The 21,059-nt window shown below is 38.4% G+C and overlaps 1 protein-coding gene across 1 annotated transcript in view; it reads left to right on the forward strand.

Moving 5' to 3' along the window:
- The window catches only part of PLD5 (phospholipase D family member 5), a 116,581-nt gene that overhangs the window by 36,759 nt on the left and 58,763 nt on the right, over positions 1-21,059 (forward strand). The window contains exons 2-3 of the mRNA XM_026082128.1: positions 2,314-2,482; positions 10,631-10,745. Coding sequence (XP_025937913.1) covers positions 2,314-2,482; positions 10,631-10,745 — 284 coding nt within the window. The remainder of the gene's footprint in view (positions 1-2,313; positions 2,483-10,630; positions 10,746-21,059) is intronic.

Raw genomic sequence — 21,059 nt, forward strand, 5'->3', positions numbered from 1 at the left:
CTGGATGCAGTCCTGTGCAATGTGCTCTAGGTGACCCTGCTTGAGCAGGGGGGTTGGACTAGATGATCTCCAGAGGTCCCTTCCAACCTCAGCGATTCTGTGATTCTGTGATTTTTGGAATAATAGTTTGACATGAAGAATGTCTTCGGAGAATGTTCAACATAACTCCCTCTTGTACTGGCATGTGATTGGATGGGTGGTGGAAGAGGTTCAAAGACCTGGATTCATTTCTCATCTTTGCCACTGTTTGTTTGTTCTTTTGTATTTTTTTTAAAGTCCTAGTACAAATCGCTTATTCTTCTGTGCTTTGGTGTCTCATTCTGTTTAGAGTAGGTAGCCCTCCTTGTTGTATAAAACAACCGTGAGAGCATGGAAAATACTATTCATATTGGGGCTTTTAACAATATTAATTGTTCAGAAAGAAGCTAATTAGGCTTTCAAGAGACCTAGCTAAAATTTTGTTGGGGTCTGTAGCTGTATTAGATGCTGCAGAAGTAAGTCTAAAACCTTGAGTGTTATAATAAAGTGGTTTATTTTTAAAAGCGTGGCAGTCAGTGAAATAAAAAGGGTAGTTAATATTTAGAGAACTAGTTACTTGAGAAAAATTTATAAATGAGGTAATTAAAGTGTTTTAGAATAAAGTATACTTGAAGACATAAAATCAAAGGGTGTGTGTGTGTGTTTAACATTTTGCAGTTTATTTACTGGTATTATGACTCTGGACTGTAATGCAAAAGTTAGGTAAGTTTATTGTTAGCCAGTAGAATAGCAGGTCTCAATTATGTTGTGGAGAACCTAGTCAGTAGTTGTAGCATAACAATATGTATGTCATTTGATCGTTTTTAGGAAATTAAACTTTCAAATATGTTCTCTTATGAAAGGAGAAGCTGTACCTGGTTTTTGTCAGGCCAGAAGGGCAAGAATATGATATCTACCACAGGTTCTTACTGGGTTTTTCTTCGATATTAAAGAGTATAAAACTTGAATCTTTTAGTGGGTTAACTTCAAAAATGTGCACAATTTTCTGAAGTAACTGTAAAACTTTTCATGTGACCTTATTAATAGAAGATATTGAACTCTTCTGTTTTTCTAATAGTCAGAAAGTGCCCGGTTCCCATTTACAGTACAGGTTTAATTGATGATCTGTTAAAAGAAAAAATTTACAAATTATATCCACATTGCTAGAGTTGATAATGATATTAAGTATAGAAACAGCCTGGAAATACTTGATGTGCTTGGATATGATGAAAATGAGAATTATCCAAATCCCTAGATTCAGCTATGTCCTTTCTAAATCTAATTTGTATGATTCACAGTAAAAAAGTCAGATATTGGGGCTTARATCTAACCGTACTCTAACCAACTTATACAACTTTCACTGTGTTGTCAGTGAAAGTTTCATCTGTTTACCTAAAGACAGAATTGGTAGACTTGTTTGAATTGAGATTTTTTTTTAAAAGCTCCTCTCTTGAGTGTAGAGAGGAGCTTTACCCTGCTGCAGTTTATAGAAATGAAGCAGTGAGGCAGTATGCTGAACGAACCACATGTTTTCTCTGAAATAGAGGGGCATATTTTGAACTGTCAGTTTACTGCCACGATCACTTACCTGCTTGGAGGCATGTGAATGTGTGTTATTTAGATGTTTTGAATAATATAGAAAATAAGATTAAGGAGCCTTCCAAAAAGAACAGGAGATTAAAAAAAAAAAAAGCATAATCCTCCTCCTTTTCTTTACTGCTGGATCCCACTCTGAGCCTTATGCAAGTAAACAGAAGCAGAGAAATTAAGTACCTTACAGCACTTGGAAATGGAGAATTCATATGTAGAGACTGCAACGTAATGAAATGTCAGCTGAACAGACAAGCCTAAGAGAGTGGCAGGGAGTACGCRTTCTGCCATGCTGCATGTGAGGTAGCTTAGAGGAAAAAAAGAGGAAAGAAATGCAAGGATGAGGGTGGCAAAAAAGAAGAGACTGTTTCACTTCCTCCCATTCTCACCTTAAGGACTGACCCCCACTTCCTGTGTTATTAGAAGTAAGCTTTTCTGTTTAAGCTAATGTTGCAGAGCTCCAAAAGTTTCATTTGTTTTGCTGCATTTGTAGCAGTTCATTTCCACATTTTACTGTTTTGGAAAGTGCAGAGCATGACAACTGGCGACTTCAGAGTGAGCTGCAGGGTGACCAAATGTTGAGAGGCTCTGGGAGCAGATTTTGAACCACAGGCCCAAAAGCTAACACTCTTTACAATTTGGGACTTTTTCCTGAAGAAAAGTGCTGCTGTTAAGTGTTTTTTTTTTTTTCTTATCTATTCTCAGGGTTGCTCTTGTGGAAAATATTCCTGAAGGGATCAACTATTCAGACAGTGCACCATCTCATTTGTCTCTTTTCCAAGGCTGGATGAATTTGCTTAATATGGCTGAAAAGTCTGTTGACATAGTATCTTCCCAGTGGGATCTCAATCACAGTCATCCATCAGCATGCCAGGTATGTTCTAGCCTAACAAAACGGGGGGAGTTTAACAATCTGTTTCTTTTGTTTCACTGTGAATTTTATAGAGCTATAGCCCTTTTCTGTAGCAGACCTGTTTGTCTGGGTAGTCTAAAAAAGCATTATCTTATGAGGCTTTTCCTGCTAATACAATAGTTCTCCAAGTCATGGCATGCTGGGCTGGGGAACACATCCAACACACATCCATATCGCTTTCATCTTATCAAAGGGTGCTTTGTGTAATCCTAGGAAACTTGCAAAATTGTTTCTGTACTAACATATCCACAACTTTGGAATATCCATAAATCTAAATACGTATTTTCTAGTTTGTGCAACCAGTCAGGTAAAAGAGCAAGCATGTGGATTAATCCTGCACTCAGATAGATGGATAGAATTGCGCTTACAAAGAATAATATAATGCCAGATGATTTCTCGTACCTTTTGAAAGTGAACCTTGGGGCGACTCAAGACTTCTATAGTTAAGTGCAATAGGAAAAATTTGAAAATTTTCACAAATGAGCTAGGAATTCATTACAATAATGCTGTGGCAACTAGTGCTTTATTCTTGAGAGCAGTCCTGTTAGAAATGTGGTAAGGGCAGGTTTTTGACTTAGTATCACCCTGTCAGACTAAGGTATTGCAGAACAGACAGGCTGAGAGTATCTCTTCCTTTCCACTACATGGGTTCTCGGCTGGAAAAAAGGCAGCTTAGCCAGCGTGAAATGGGTTAAAAAGGTAGCTAGGTAACTGCAAGGAATCTGCTATACTATACTGTGCCACAAACTGTTCACTTTCCTCTCTATTCCTGTTGATGCTGTGCAGTAAAAATGCCTTTTGCTAGATGATAGGCAATGGCTGGTATTCTGAGCAACCAAAGATAGTACTTCAGATGGCCCGTATTTTCAATCATGAATGGGATTCTACTTTTTCCGAAAGAGACTGTAGCCTAGTTAAGGGGCATACATGCACTTTTCTTCAGAATAAGTCTGCCGCCTTAAAATGTCCATTTAAATGAGTGAAAACCTGAGGTGAGCAGCCAAATGGAAAATGTAGTGCAAACATTTCCTTTTAGAATACTTATAAATATTGGGATACAGTTTTTTAAATAAATTTATTGAGTAGTAAAATATTGAGATTTTTCACAATGTAATTATGTAGCTAAGCTTTATTTACATTCATTGCCTAAGAAATTTCAAATCCATGTACTGTCATACAAGCAGATGAATTCAAAGAAATAGTGTTTTAGATGTTCCCAAGATGTGCATGAGTTAGTATGTGCATGAATCTTTTAAAAAGTTTTCATCAGAAAAAATTCAACATGTCATTTGCTTCAAAACCAGCAGAGCCTAACAAATCCCAAACAGAGAACAAAAATAGCAAACTGGAAATTGGGATTTCAGTAGTTAAGCATCAAAGCCATTCACTGTACCACATTCTCATGCAAAGTAAAAACTATAGGACATTGTTGAATGAATGTCAGAGCAGGGAAAGGAAGAAGAAAAATGTAAGAGGATTTGCTTCTTCATCCTCAAATGTGAAGTTTAAGACAGACAAATGAAACGTATTTTTCATAATATTCTACTCTGGTTATTTCTGCCTGTTGGTAGTTTTACAAAAGTGAGTAATTCTGTTAGAGGTCATTAATGTGCTAGTCTTTTCTTAATTATACAGCAGTGTGGTCTGAGCAGCTGATAGATCTTTCTATCAAGCTTGTCTATTCATCCTAAAAAAACTATACTGTTAATGGGCCAGTCTAATCACCAAAGAAATTGTCAAAGAGGCTGCGTTTCTTAGAAATCCGTGCCCCAGAGAATGTTTACATAGATTAATGTAAGAACGAGAGAGGAGAAAACTTCCATAGTTGCATCGTTTTTCTGTTTCCATCTTCAGAAATCAAACTTTCCTAGTAAAATGGAAGATAAATTTGCCCATAAATAGCAAAAATATTATGGAAGAGGAGAGGGAGAGATGCAGAAATTTAGGTACTGTGATGCATAATGAGTAAGTTCTTTTTGCCCCTTGAATGATGCTTGTTTTATCAGAAACAGAGGAGATAACAATTTTCCATTTGGACCAACATCTTGCTGTATAACTAGGAATGTCCGTTTCATGAATAGTGAAGGCAAACTTCTTGACAAGAACACTTTAACAGACATGGATTTTTGAAGGAGAATAGCTGAGTAGGTTAGACTGCTTTTTCTTAATTTGTTGTAAGGTTTAATTATGTTTTTCATGTGTGTGTATATATATGTGTATACACGTATATATGCATATGCATACAATACATATATATGTGAGCTATATAATATTACTTTTATATGTGTGTGTGTGTATGTATCTTTTTTTCTGTGTGTGTATATAAACTTCTGCAAGTTGCTGCTGGATTTTTCTTAGTTTTTGTTTGTGGCAAGATTATCTAGCCTCCTTGACAAATGCCTCTCCATGTGTTGTTGTTATAAATCTAAATAAATAGTAATTTCTGACTGAGCTGTCTGGGCCACAGCTGCTGTGCTCAGGTGTCTGAGTTCATGAGGCTTGCTGAACTGGAGTCTTCAAATGCAAGCACACGCTGCTATCATGTTTCATGCTGGCACAGTCTGCGTGCCTTCCACAGCTTAGGAGGCCAAATGAATGCATATTTGCATGGTGAAATACTGAATAGATTTCTGCACACATGCTTTTCTCATTGAGAAGAAAAACGTGTTTCAGCACCTTTGTGTTGTCAACTCTGTGGTTTTTCAAGATAGCCGGGTAGATGTCTTTGGGTCATACAGCGGGTTTGGAGATGTTTGCAGAATGTGAGTGTGTGAATCCGTCTGGCAATCTGATGTTTGGAGATATCAGAGAATAATGGAAAGAAAATTTTTGAAGATAGCTTGTAATTTATTTGTGGGGAAGGGTGAGGTGAACCTAAGATAATACCAGTTTCATGATTTTTCACAATTGATTTCTTCTAGCTCAACTCATCCTACTCCCTGGATTAATTAGGGAGAATATTGATCCTATGTTTGCCAGTCAAGATATATGATAATTTGGTGACAGCTGGAGTAACTTAAAACCTGTATTCACAAGCGATTGTTGCCTTCATTGTTTAACTTACCTCTTAGAAACTTTTTAGAATAATATTATATAGTTCCAGCAAGCCCTTCCTCACAAATTTCATTTTAAATTTAAGAAGTAAGAATTAATCCCGTTATGGTTTATTGGTATTGCAATGGGCATGGCACAGTTCTCCCTGGATGGGTATTTGGATGACCATAAGATAGTCAGATGGTAGATCTGGCTGCAGTTTTTACAGTGATCACACAAAAAGTAGGTGACTCTGACTTTGACTCTACCTACCTGTTGGGCAGCTCCCAAATGACTTGATGGGAGAACTCTCCCGCTCCACCTGAAATGTCTCCTGTGAGTGAGCTGTCCAGTCTTGTAATGCAATCTCTGAAGGTGAGAGTTGTGTGTCACTTTTAGATGTGTGGCACCAAAGGATCTTAGATGATTTGTTTGGGAGAACAAATGTTAGTGCCAGGGTTTAGGTAACCTTCTTTGAAAATTATTTAAAAATGTAAATAAGTACAAGGAAGGCAAGAACATCTTCCAACCTAACAGCTTTCCACAGAAATCAGCTACAATCAGCTACAAAGACGGTAGTTTATACACTTTTCTGTAAGCTCATCCTTACACAAACACCTTTCTTCAAATGGTGGCATTCCCCAGAGGCAGCTGGTACAGAACAAGATGTAGAAAAGAAAAAAAGAGATATTTTTAACAGTAGAAGGCATTTTTTGATCTCTGAAATTCCAAAAATTGACATTCACTCCCTTTTCATTAGGTGGTTAGCTAGAAGAATGTGAGGAGAGCATTTGAGTTTCTCTGTTCTGCATTAAATCGCAAAGCTAAATTTAGGATTTATTGATTTATTTGCTATTGACTTCTGCCAGTATTCTGTGATTTTTGTGGTATTTTAAAGCTGAACCAAAAGACTTGACCGTAGGACAACTTTTTAAAATATTAGTAGAATTATGTAGAATAAAATTAGAAGAAAATTCTGGAAATAAACTACTACTTTCAACAGAAATAAAACTGGTAAGCATTGACTAAACCTTAGGAATCTAAGTTACTGAATGGCCCAATAATTCAATTTTAGAGTACTTCTTCAATAAACAGAGCATTTTTGTGTTCATGCCTCCCCTATTTTATTTTTAGTGAGGAGCGCATCCTGGTAAAGAGCAAGCAAGGGAAATCAGCCAGGCTAGAATCAGTCTGCCCAGTGAGTGTTAAGAAATTGTTTTTGGAGACAGTTTCAGGCCTTTTTGGTAATAACTTTTTTTTTTTTTAATGCACCAGTTTGCTGCAGCATGTACAGTTGGGACTGATGTTTCGGATGTATGGTAATTTAAAGAGAAAGCTACCAGGAGAATGTCAGTTTACTGATTTTATATATCTGCTTTACATCCTACTTTGTTATTTTCAGTAGGTTTTTTGAAACAGCCTTGCGAACAGTGCTGGAGAGTATTTTATCAGGATAGGCAGATTTCTTAGTGGTATCGTTTGTTAAAATGCAGATGTGGCATAAGGCAGCATACTGCAATTTCATTGTGCTTGGCCTGCTGCTCCATCTCAGTCTGCACAGGCCGAGTCCATAGAGCTGATTCTGAACGCCGTCACGTAGTGGCACAGCGGTCTGGTCGTGTCTTGCAAAGGCAGTGTGCTCTGAATGACAGCGTGAGGCTTCGTATTCAGCAGACGCATTTCAAACATGCTGACAGCAGTGACAAAACTCTTCAGACCTTCTCCCCAGTCTTTTTTTCCCTTCCATAGAACAAACCGGTAAAATTGCAAGTAAACATGTCAGAAAGTATAGAAACAGAGCCTCAAATTAATATTAATGGAGAAGAAGACAGGGTACTCCAAACAATGAAGGAAGAATTCCTAATGTCTTACTTTACTACCGTGCATACAGATTTTTTAAAAGCAGAAATTATGTATTTTTCGTAGTTGTTTGGAAGTATGGTGAGATCTCAAATGGCTGTTAAGGGCTCATGCAGTTTGAGGTAAGAAAGAGGGAATTCTTTGCAGTTCTGGCACTGGGTGGTGTTTGTTGTATACCTGTGCAAACACATCTTCACAGTGAGTGCCCTCCTGCTCTTAACCAGCTGCAGCTTATGATTCTGTAACCATCACTACTTTTGGATGCTTTAAATGTTTTATCAATTTGAGATTTCACCATTTATGAATGCAAGTAGCATATTTGGGCAAAGAAGGCTATTATATATGCATAGCTTCTGATGTGCTCGATAGGAAAAGATTGTCAGAAAAGATGTCTTGATGGGAACACGAGGCCCCACTCCAAGTGGTCTGTTGACCCATAAGATGGGCCATCGAGTTGGCAGTACGGCCTGTAAGAGACAGCAAGGTGGCCCATCAACAGTGCTGTGCGGGGCACATCAGGGTATACTAAGATAAATATGATCTCATGCAGGTAGGAGTGGCAATAATGTCCAAAAATAATTATTTTGGAGAAAACTGCAGAGAACCATCCCCTGAAACAATTTATTTTATCAGCTTTAGATATTCACTTTCTAAGCATTTCTTTAGTAGATCAGTTAATGCATTAGGGTTTAATTCATATTGATTATTCAAATCATTTTCCATCAAAGTTAGGAATACTTTTTCCATGTTAATTTTTGTGTGCTGCAGCTTTCTATTATGTTTCTACTCAAAACCGGTTTTGACAAATAACCCAAGCAAAACCAGTGTGCCTCTGTTTTTCTTTCTACTTAGGTTCTATGTGTCAATTTAATTTACTTTCTGAGCTGCAGTTTGTACATATATATATAATGGATTATTGCATGCAAGCCTATTAGTCCCTAATTTTCCCTGCTTACGTTTCTGCAAAGATGAAACTAATGCAGCTCAACAGCTGGTGGCCTCTCCAGTAGGGCTCTGGGTGAACAGTTGCCTGAGATCCAGCACCTCAGGAGCCTGTTGTCAGCTCAGAGGCGAAAGAGGAGAGCTGGAGGGTGGATGAAGGGCTGGGTTGGACACGCAGTGGGTGAGCGCGGTGGCTGCGGGTCCCAGGCTCAGCTAGAGCCTAGTGCTGTCGATTGGCAGGAATTGCAAGACGACCCCTTTCAAGGGCGCCCAGAAGGCTCCTCCAGGATTGAGATGGAGCTGCTACATAACCTTGTATGCAGCGTCTGTTCTCTCCACCCCCATTAGCTCATTCTAACATCTGCCCCATTCTTAAAAAAAAAAAAAAGAAAAAAAGTGAGAATTAACAATCCTTTCAGCTTTCTGATTGAACACAAGCTAAATACGCTCTTCTTGACTTACCCAGTGCCTGAGTGAGGGCTTGGGCTGTTGGAGTTATTTAGCTGGTGGATGGGTGGACTTCTGCATGGATACAAGGCAAAGAGGGCAGCCCCCTTAGCGATTGCCTCTTGCTTTTGCTATGGCAGAAGTTTGTTGGCTACGAAGTTCCTGTGAATCCCGGGATGAGCTGGGAGCTATGTTGTGGATTTGAGCCAGCAAGCAGTCATACATATCAGAAGTAAAACATAAACAGTAATTCGGTGTTTCCATTGCAGCCTCCGGCTGCTCTGTAATTCTGAGAAAGCTAGTTTGTAGAAGGCTGGGCATTTTTATTTTGCCACATATATTTGAATAGTGGGAAGTGAATCTTAAAAAAGGGGTCTGTCCTGCATACAAGGGAAGAGCTACTTTCTGCACCTGCGGTCGCTGTGCAGCACGAAGGGGGTTGTCGGGGCAGAGGGCAGCCGGGGGCAGCTTTCCAGGGGCTGCCGCTCCGGGGTGAGGTGCGGGGGCTGCTGCTGCCGGGGGGCTTGCTAGCCCGTGCTGCATAAGCACCTCTTTGGGTTAGAACTATATTTAAGCTTCGGAAAGAAACACTGAAAGCAGGAGTTTACGTGTGCCTTAGAGTCAAATTACACAATCCCACACTGCTTTTGCGTTGGCCGTTTCCCTAGCAGAAGAAGAAAGAGCCTTTCAAGGTTTTTACTGTAACAGTTTGTACAGGGAACTGTCTACCATGGTTTTGTGGAAAATTTTATTTTCTACCTGCTCACATTTTAAAGTTTATGCATCTGTTGCTTTTTTGTTTGTTTTTGGCTTTACATGCTAGGTTTTACCTTGAAGCCAGCATTATATTGAATCTAAAGGATGGTGTGTATACAGGGCAGAGCCTTCGTCAGCTCATTAAAGCCAAAGGTTTTGTATATTCTACTGCTAACGGTAACTGGTGTCTGCTGTAGTAAGCAAGAACAGCAGTAGGGAAACAATCTCCAGCTCTGTAGCTGTAGTAACACAACATGGCAGTAGTACACTGGGTATTTTATACTTGACATCATGTAGTTAGACGCTTCTAGTTAAATATTTTTATTTGACTTAAAATGCTACATTGAATCTAAAAAGTCAAAATCTACTATGCAATCAGACGGCCTATTTCTTTTCTTTGTTTCCTGGATATGGAAAAATAAGACCTAATTTTAAATTGTTCTTCATATGAAACAAATGCCTTAAYTGATTTGTGATTTAACATGTTTCTTGTTCAGTATGAGAGTCCCTTTCCTGTTGCGTGTTAGCATTAGGTCTTAAATCATAAAGTTATAACAGTGTAGAAAGAAAAAGCATATGACATACATGTAGATTATTATTTTCCTTCCTGGTATAACTTTCTATCAGACAGCATCAGAAAGATGAGCATGTGCCCACTTGAAAAGTTTTTGCACTATAGTTAGAACACTTGCAAAAAAACCCACTCAATACAAAATAAGGGCAACAAAGTCTTTTTCCTTATGCTTTTTGTCCTGATTAAAAAAATATATTTATTTAAAAGAAAGTTAGTGTGAAAATATGTTTATGCAGCATAACAAAGTGCACACTTCATTCTCTCTGTCACCCGTCATGAATGGTATTGCACAGTCTGGGAAAGTCTGGCCTTTCTTTCTCTAAAAAATGTCATTTGTTTGAGTTGCTGACCTTTAGGGTAGATTTCATCACATTTAGGAACATACTTAGCTGGTGCAATATATGTCTCTGTTTTAACATGCTTCTTTAGTTTGTTGATATGCTGTTTGAACAGTTCTGTGTCTTACAAACTCTGCTTTCCTTTAATGTTCTTCCCAGGGCCAACGTCTTTTTGAAAAATTGCTAGAACTGGCATCCCGAAATATTGAGATAAAATTAGTGAGTGATATACTGCCCGTGGAATCAAAGGTATTAAACGACTTGAAAACAAAGGGTAAGACCAAGGTCTTTACATTGTTATGCCATTGACTGCTATATTACCTTCCTCTTGCTTAAAATGCAGACTCGGGTGATGTGTAAAACACAAACTATTGGTTTAGTAGTGCTGCCATATAATTCTTCAGCTTTCTTTGGCTCAGAATTTCCAAACCATCCGAAACACTCTGTCACGGTAGCTGGAGTAGATGCTGGCAGCTTATGAGTGGCAAAAAGGTGGTGCAGTGATTTGATGTTTAAACCCATTAGAGCCATGCTAATGGTAGGTAATATAACCTAAGAGACTGCTATTATGCCCTCTGACAAGACAGTTTCCTCTTTTGAGGAATTGCAGAATAAAATAATAAAGCAATGTTTCAATGGTACTGATGATGAAGCACTGGAAAAACTGACTCTGTTCTCAGTGCTATGTGTATTTCTCAGGTTCTTGCCGATGTCTGTGCTTTCCTAACCCTTGTTTTGAAGTTTAAAATCCCTAACCAAAGAGAGGTTACACACTGACTCTACATGACTAAACTGGCTTTACATAAAGATGTTTCAAAAACAACAAAGAGAATTCAAGAACTGTTAAAAGAAATTAGAATCTCTTAAAAGTTTTAATAATCTTACACTTCTTCTGAATAATGATAATACATTATCTATATAATCTGATAAAAGTATGATTTTAAGAGTAGGATGCATTTTTAAATGGCACAAAGAACCTGTAGCTTTTGATGGCATTCATGTCTGACATGCATTAATCTAGTTTATGGATCACAACTGGAACTCGAAAAAATTAATGAAGCAAAGCAGTTGCTTTAGCAATCAATGTGTAACAGTACCCTAATATGGCATGTCTGTTCATGGTAAGGAATAAAGAACACCTTTTTCCAACAAAAAAATCTTTATTTAATTAAATTCCTTATACTTTGCTGACTAGGTAAGTAAAGAAAATTGTTAATGGAGGTCCTGGTCCCTTAAACAGATCATCTTTTGATCAAGGCTGACATGTTATTACAATGTAATAGCTACTGAGTCTTGTCACTTCACGGTGCTGCCTGTTCCAGGACTTTAATTATTTCTATTACATATCCAAAAGTGATACTGGTTCTTTCATAACCAGTGACATCAGCTTTGTAAAACATCTATAAAATAAAGAGTTATCTTCTGGTGTGTTGAAAAAGAAATGTATTTTTTATTATCAATGTCAACGAAGCTGTCTTTGAGAGAGTGGTTCCTTTTCCCAATTCACAGAATTGTGATTCTAATGTCCTAAATTCCCCCCAGTCAGACAAGTTTAGAGGTAGGGTCTGTACATTTATATTCACATACCTGGCAATAGATATTTTTGTCTGTCATTTATCGAGAACATCCAATATGAGAAAGTACATGCTTCCAAAAAAGATGAGTAAAAATCCATAGCTAGAAAAGGGAACTCTATTTGCCATTAATGCTTCCATCAGTTTCTGTTGGAATTAATCAGACCTGGGAGCTTTTTTTAACTAATAAACAAAATGCAAGGCTTTTAGAATTTTGTTAGCTTCAGTTTTCCTTATGTCTTGTTCAGATTACTGAAAAAGGAAATTTTAGAGTATTCAAATGAAGAGATCAATATATTTAAGTGCTCTGAGCTATGAAGAATTCCAGAATGTCACTTTTGCCTAGTAATTTTGAGAGTTTTGCCTCCATCCTCTTTGATCTTTGTAACTGTAGGTATCATTGTGTACTGTTGTCCTTTTTCAAAGATTAATATTAAAACCTCTTGGATTTCTCATCATGAAGGGTTTTTTCCTCATTCTGTGTTTTGGTTTGTTTATTTTTATAAGTTTTGGTATTTTTGTTAGAATGTCTTGATTATGATGTGGCTGATTTTCAGCTCTGTTGAAAGTCTTTCGCCTGCATTAGGGTTTGTTTGTTGTTTTTTTATCTCCAGGAAAGCTAGGTAAATATTTACTTCTGCATTTCTGAAAAGAGATAAGTTAGTTTTAACATGCTGTTTTCAATTAGAATATCAGATATAGTCGTCTTAGTTTTATGCTGAAATGAGTGGACCTTTTATAAATAGCTAATTCATGGTTTGTCTTACACTGTATGTCCTGCTTATGTCAAATAGAAGTGAACCTGGTATGCTAGCTAAAAGAAAAAACTACACACACAACCTACCTCAATTTCCATTAGCTCAATAATAATAAAAATGCAGTAAAGGGAAAATATATCTGTATTAGATTTTTTTCCATGTCTCCTGGAAAAAAAGTTATTGTTACCTACTACTGTTGTCTTAGCTGATGACAGACATTTCAATATCCTTTGCTGTGCTACCCAGCAAGAACTGTCTACTAAAATTATTAGTCTCTTTTCTTGTGAGGCTCCGGCCAGCTGCAGCCTTAGAAATCATTTAGAATTGGTTCTTGAAACAGAACTGTGCATCTTCTTTTGGACCTCTATATTCAAAATGATAACTAATATGTATTTTTTTTCCTGAAACTGGCCAGATGCCTCTGAAGAAGTATGCTACATATGCCTTTTTAATAAGAAATGTTCCTTTTGTGGAAAAGAAAGCAGTAAATACATCACTAGCTCAGCCAAGCTTTGAAGCTTGCTCAAGTTGGAGAACCAGAACATGTTTCATTAAATGGACCCAAACTCCCATTTGTGGTGTCGGCCTGAATTAGGCAGACAAGGGTCCAAGCATTACTCTGTGGTTCACCAGCTAATAAACTGAGCTGACTGCTCCTAAGCAGCATTTATTCTTGGAGCCTGAGCCACAGGCAGTAGTGTGGAGAGAAAGCACATAGCTCATGAGGCTCTGGGAGTTTCTTGCACTCTTGAGTCTGTGTTCACCTTGCTGGGTAAGCGTAGCCCAGCCTCTTCCTTCCAAGGTAGATGATTTGCAAGAGCCAGACTGTCTCCAGGTAAGGGGCTGTCCTAGCAAACTCAAGAGATGGTAGCTCGTGCATGGAGGAGGGGGAAGAGCCTTGCTTTCCTTGTCACCGGACTGCGTGATCAGTGCTCTTGTGCTGTGCTCGCATGCCGTGCGGACTGGTTTCTGGGGTCAGGATGAAGCATAATTCAGGTATCAGCCCCAGGATGTATGTATTGATGTGCTCCCTGGGACCTTCTGAGGCTGCTGCAGCCAAGGCTTCCCACACCTCTCCTGCAGCTCCACAACCCACGGGTATCTGTCTCATTCTGCATCTTCAGGTGATGCATCTTCCCCATTTAAGTAGCCCAGGTAAAAGTCTCAGTCCAGACACTGTGGCATGGGCTATATGTGGTTGCTTGAAGCAGTAACTAAACTTGGTCATCCGTAGGGTCTAAGCCAGTGTTTTTGTGTACTAGGAACCATGATACATAACAGCACAGCTACATCTCAGCACAGATGTTGAAGAGTACCTCTGCCAGCCAGATTATACTAGCACATATTTCATTTTTCTAGACGGACATGCCTGGAGCCCCCTTGCCTCTTCTCCCCAATTCTGAACTACTATAGAAAGCAGCTTTCGTAAAACTTTTCCAACCCAGGGTGTATCCTAGAGTCCTCCCTACACATCCTTCCTGCCCCCCAGTGCTCTCCACTATTTAGCAGGAGAAGAAAGTTGAAATCTGGTTTCAGATTTGAGCTGATGGGGTAAGATAAAGCACAATTTATATGGACAGGAGAGCAGAAGTGAACTGATGGAGACTGAAATAAAATGGATAATTAAATTACAGATGCAATGTTAGTACAAATATTTGAGCTAGCTGTGAACCTGCAGGTTGCTCAGGCACTCTTTAAGAGTGTTTTGTCATGTCTTTGCTATCCTGACTTACTTGAGCTAGCTGTGAAGCAGGGTAGCTTGATTACTGAAGAAGTCTAGTGGCTGCAGCATGGAACATGGCTTGATTTATTGTTCTAAGACACAGCACACCGAGTGCTGTGGTGATGACGGGAGCCTCTGGGTGCTGTGATACTGTACATTTGCTAATAATTGTTGTGCTGTGGAATATTATTTAGTTGCAAAACTAAGCATTCTGAAATCAGGAAATAATAGCCCCAAAATGTGTATTTATGACCCAGTCTTTAATTACATTATCAGATGCTATATTTTGCATAGAATAGCTGACTGCTACTTGCTGTAACCTTACTACATTAGTTAATTGCAAGTTTTCTTTCCATTGTATTGAATGAGAATATAATCAAACATTTAATGCCTAAGGCAGATGGTGCTCATTCAGGGGATATTATTTCTGTGGATAATGGGTACTATCTTTTCTTATCTTCATATTTAATGTATGTCTCCAGGCTTTTTTTACTGCACATCTGCCAGATCCTGCGCTGAATGCAGAATGATTAATTTCCTCATACGCTTTTCTATGATGCTTCTCACTGTGGTATCTGAGTGCTCTGTAAATACAGTATTAATGAATTTCTCTTTACAGCATCACTGTTAGGTGAGGTGGGTTGCTGTTTCTGTCTCTCAGGGACAACTAGCAATTATTAATTCTAGCACAGGCATCAGAAACCACATTGGAGCATTTGTTTTACTACTGTATATTTGTAAGTAAAAAAATAACCACATGTGTGTTCCCCATCTAATGTCAAAGTTATTACTAAATGAGCTGTAAACTGTGATGCTGTTTCAGTAAGACCTTTTGTAATATCCAGTCCTGGGGTGAAGTCTTGCTTCTTTTTAGGTGGTGTTAAAGCTGTATTTCACTTTTTTTCACATATGTGTGCACATACTGTGCATACCTGTATATGTCTGTCTTGTGAAAGGTAGGTCTGTAGGCAGAATTTGACTTGCTAGGTAAACAAACATCATCTTTATTATTCTTGTGCTGTGACAGTAGCTTATTAATGCTTGTTTTCAAGGTTATTGTTGAACCAAGCTGTGGTTCACACTACTAGAGTGAAACATTTCTTGTAATCCTCCCACTCCTTGCACATAATTATGCACCAGTCTTTGTTCCACACTAACATTTGAATAGTATTGTCTCCAGTTAGCAGGTTGTTGTATCATTTCTTACGTGTACAGAATCTAAATTCTGTGCTAATTATGATCTTATTTTAGGCAACAGTGAGTGTTAATGCTCTTTAAGACATGCCAGTGGATTTCCTTTCTTCAATTTGCATTGCTTCATTCCCTTTCTGTTTGCTTTTTTCCTTACGCTCCCTTTTCATGAATCATTTTTCACGTATTTGCAAGGAGTGTTTTTGTTTTGTTGGTTCTGGCTGAGGCAGATACGAAAAGAGGAGTCTGTCCATGTCACAAATGTGAATAAAAAAAAATCAACTACCTCAACATGCATCTACTAGCTGTTGAATATTACTGATGAAACTGAAGAATAATATGTTGTCTCTGTGCTAAGGCAGGATCTAATTGTTAGATCACATGTGCAACTGTTACTCATCTGAGCAATTCAGCTGCACTCATGCACACTTGCCCAGGATTACATTTTATCTTAAATAGATAAAACCATGACAGAAAAACTGAAAAGTTGTAATATTGAGGGGAGACAAAGAAATGAAAAGAAAGTCGAGCTCTGTGAGCTTTTGGGGCTTTTATTTATGCACTTTGCATTGCAAATGCTAACAGATACTATTCCATGACAAATTAAATCAGTCTATGTCTGGGCAGCTGCCTGATCCCAGCCTCCTCCCTGCCCTCCACCATACGTTGTCCCTGCCTTCTCCCTTGCACGAGTGATCATGTGGTGAGACCCTGCAGGGGGCTGATTTGGCTACAGGCTGCTTTTTTTGGCTGGGTTAACTGTCGTTTGCATTAGATCTCTGCATTACTCAGTGTATGAACTCACAACCATAAATGCTGGGTGCAACATAAAGATAGGAAATATGTAGCTGGGGTTGGCAAGGGAAACAGGAGCATTGAAATCTCATTTATATTGATTTAAGTTGCCATGGCACCAGCATGCTTAACAGTTCACGTAATGCCCAGGGATTTTTGGTGTATTTGTTTTTTTTCTTTGGTTTTAATGAAATTGCTACTTAATGGACAGCAATTGTGACTATGGATTATCAGATGAAATGTGTTTATAAAAGTCCCATATTCCATCTGCTTCTGTTGGCTCGCTTAAGGTGCAGTGGAGTTTTACAAGCTGTCATGCTTGTTCTTACCTGTGGCCACAATCACCTTCCCTACGTCTAGTTGTTTGGGGTGTGGGAAGACTTCATACTTTCAACATATTATAGAATAACTGATAACCTTGTGTTACGTTATAGGGAAAAATAGAGAACATCTGAGAACTATCAGCCCAGTTTCCCCAGGCTGTGATTTAAGCATGTAACATAGGGCCTTTGTGTACTACAAACATGAGGAATGTGGAGTCAATAAGACCTTTTGTAATATCCAGTCCTAGGTAATGTTAAAGCTATATTTCACTTTTTTCACGTGTGCACATACTGTGCCTATATGTATATGTCTCTCTTGTGAAAGGYAGGTTCAGCCTGCAGGTAGAATTTGGCTCGTTATGTAAACAAACATCTTCTTTATTCTTGTGCTGTGACAGTAGCTTAATAATGCTTGTTTTCAAGGTTACTGTTTTAGCCTTTCCTCAGCTGTTGTTCAATCTAGTAGACTGAAATGTTTCTTGTAATACTCCTACTCCTTGTGCATAATTATGTACCATAATTACAGATGTGGCGTGGGATATGATGCATGGGAAGGGTCTAGACTGGTTTCAAAGCTGGTTTCAGTAGTTCCATGATGATTTGTAAGGAGAACCTGAACTTCTGTATTTATATTTAAGTAAGCCTTTATTCCCTTTTCGTATGAAGATAATGCTGGGGATTGATGTAAAAACACTGCAAAGGCTTAAAGGGAAAAGATTCTCCATTCATGCAATGGGAAGCTGGAATCTGGAAGCTGGGTCTTCAAGAGATTTCTGTATGTCCAAATGGCTAGCTTGTTTACAAAATTGGATACATTGCAAAAAGGGACCCTGTAGTCCATCTCAAGAATCCTTTGAGCAGCCTTCCACTGAGTGATTATGATAAAGAACCAAAATAGTTTGCAATAGAAGAAGATTGGAGAGAATAAAGGAGAAAATTGTTCAATTGTTTTATCCATTTGCCAAAAGAAAAAATTGGTGAAGAACCTTTTTTTTTTCCTGCTCTTCACTATCTCTTCTGGCTAAATGATGAAAGAGCAAAATTTTTTCCCTTCTGTGAAATTCTTGCTTGTGAATATTTCTGATTTTTAAGATACATAAGCTCCCTGATGTGGCTTAAAGAACTTCGACCAAAACAGTTACACTGGCATAACTGAGAGATAGTGCGTTATGGTATGAAGATTGGGATGATGGGAGGGAAGGAAACAAAACTACTTTAAGCTAGTAGCTGGAGTTGCCGCCACAGAGTTTGTTCAATTGAAATCACAATATTGGGCATGGGAGAGGAAGGATTCTTGCAATATATCATGCAGCATTTAATTTCTGTACAGTGACATTTTGATTCGTGGCACAAGAAATCATTTCCAATCTTTTTCAAAGCACTGGGGCAAAGGAGGAAGAAAGGGAAATCCCACATGGGTGGCTGATAACACAATACAAGGTTTATCCAGAACAGTATTGCCATATTGGCAATGATCTGATTATTTCTGCTCATTGTTTTTTCTCATTGTTATGCCTGACTTTGCATGTGTGGAATCAGGACAGTGGAGAGATGTGCACTGAACTCTGAAGTTGCCTTAATTGTACRGTTGCAACTAAATAACTTGTGCAGTACCATTGAAACAATAACATCTGATGGATGCTTCGTAAGAGTGTGAAGAGTGCTCTTGAGAGCTGAAGTTCTGTTGATGGTTATACATAAGGCATCAAACAGAGTTGTAACTCCATTGCTTTCTTGGTCAGTCTTTCCTAGGCCAGATGCTGTAAGAAGGTGGGAGAGGAAGGGTGTTGGAACTGGGATAAGTTCCTGCTCTCTTAAAATTCAGCAGTACCAAAAATAGATTAATTTTTTCACTTGAAAAATGTCCTCCTGAAAGAAGCAAGTAATTAAGATCCGAGCTTCACAGAGTTAAACAAAAGGGGAAAGAGAATGGGGGTGGGAGGAGGAATCTCTTCCTCTATTCCCTTGGAGTTTTCAGATTTTGAGTGTTGACATTTTCTAAAACTCTGCTTTTGCCTTACCTTAAAATATGAGAGTGTTCAAAAGGCATCTAATGAAAATTGCACTGGCAAAGCCTTTGGCATTCTATTTGAAATTCATTTTTATATTTTGATTTACTGTGAATCAGGCCCTGTTCCTTTTTTATTACTATTTCATATACCTTAGATACCCACAGTAGAGTAGACGCATGCTTTGATTTAAGTTTTATTAGTTGCTGCTGGAGATTGTTTCTTCATATTTTCTCAGCAACTTTCAACTTGTGACAAGCAATCTCAGAGCCAAATCCAAGATGAAAGACCTCATTATGTTTTGCACTTCTTAGGACCTCTGTAATAACTTTGACGGAGTTTTACATAGTGAGAAATACAGAGCAAAATTTCCAAAACTACTTGCATCCTTTCTTAAAAGAAGGAAATTGTTACCAGTTTCACATGGGAGCTTTAAGCGTTCGGGTACCTACCTAACATCCAGGCAGCACTGACACGTAGAAATTCCTGCTTGTTTGTTTTGGGAAACACTTCTCTGTTTACGAACCTAAATTCCCTTGTGCCTTAGTTTATGTTGCTGAACGTGCACACATCCGCTAAAGTTTTGATATCAAGGAAATGTTCAGCATCAGTTTTATGCCTCAATTCCATGAGGACTTATAAGCAATCTTTTCTCACTTGTTTCAGTTAGGGAGCTGGATCCTGTAGTGTAAGGTAGGCCATGTCCAACCTTATAAAACATGGCTGAAAAGAGAAGGTAAGTAGAATTTTTATGCAATGTCTCAGAGATGTGTATAGATGTACAAAATGTCTTTGACATACAGAACATCTGCCTGAGTTGCAGAAGACCTGGGTTCAAATATCCTTCTGTCTGATGGTTTCCAAACTCTTGACTTGGAGGAGAGAAGGCCTACCTTACCAGGCACTGTAGGCCCTGACAGAAATCAAATTGTTTAAACTAGTACTGAAGATCTTAAACCTAGTAAAACAGAGTTTGGAAACTGCTGCTAGAGAGTATTCTGTAGTGGAACTCCCTCGGTGCCTCATATTTGATCTCTTCCAGTTTACAGAAATTCCTCAAATCTCTACCTCTATTCAAGGATGACTCCATAGCAGTCATCTATTCATTTGAGATGGAAGAAACCTGGCTCCAATCTTTGTTCTACTGCTGCTCCTTCTGCTTCCCCCAGACATATTTTGAAAGGAGTGTCTTATCCTTATTTGTAAAATAATCATTTTAAGCTTCTAACTGCAGGACAGTATTTTGAAACTTCAGTGGAGAATGGGTCCCTCTGTGCAATTTGGAATGAAGAACTGAAACTACATATTTGGCATTTCCTACTACCTAGTTTAGAAGTCTTGTAGCTCAAAAAAATAAGCTGCTGATAGTTCAGTTTTTCCTGTAAGTTGTATAGAAAACTGAAGACCTAATTTGGGAATAGAATTTCCACTAGACAAAAAAAAATTCTCAAATTAGGCTCCATAGTGGTCAGATTGCAGTGTGAAACAACTTATTTTCTCTTGTGAGTCTGAAACTCACCGACTTTGAAGAAGATTTCAGTATGGCCTGCCTTACAGAGTTCTCTAGCATTAGAGAATTAGCAGTATAAAACTGTGACATCCATAGCCCACAGAGCAAAACCACCAAAAACCCCACTGTAACTGCAATTCTAATGGCAGACAGGTCCTTGGATTGTACTGCCTTGTTTTGCCAAGAGGGAGATGAGAAAAGTTCATTTAAGCCAAGAACGATTTGTGTCCACAGTAGCCAAATATGCAGGCAATAAATTCTAATTCTAAATTCTACAGCATCTACGTCTGTAGACTTTGTTTGCATACCTCTGCTGGGAGGAGTGACGGTGTTCCCAATGACAGTACCCCCACATTAGTATTGTGTACTTCTTCTTTATGAAATATCAGTCATATGCTTTCCAATATCTGTAGCCATCAATTCAAAGAAATGTAGATATATAATACTACACTTTCCCTTGATGAATTAAGGCTAGATGTACTGTAAGGCACTAGGTGTTTAGCAGAAACAATATCATAATTCTTCTCCTTTGAAATTTGTTTGGAAAAGTCTTGCACAGTAGGTTGATCTGCCTTTTGGTATGTATTTACAGTCTGCAAATTTCTTTGCACTTGAATATGTTACTAATGCATATGTATTCATGGATTTGGCAGGAATGGGCATGCTTCTGTTTTGTAAGCTCCAGGACAGCTACAAAGGTTGGTA

The sequence above is a fragment of the Apteryx rowi genome, unplaced genomic scaffold (assembly GCF_003343035.1).
Source record: "Apteryx rowi isolate R43461 unplaced genomic scaffold, aptRow1 scaffold_568, whole genome shotgun sequence".
NCBI classification, from domain to species: domain Eukaryota; kingdom Metazoa; phylum Chordata; class Aves; order Apterygiformes; family Apterygidae; genus Apteryx; species Apteryx rowi.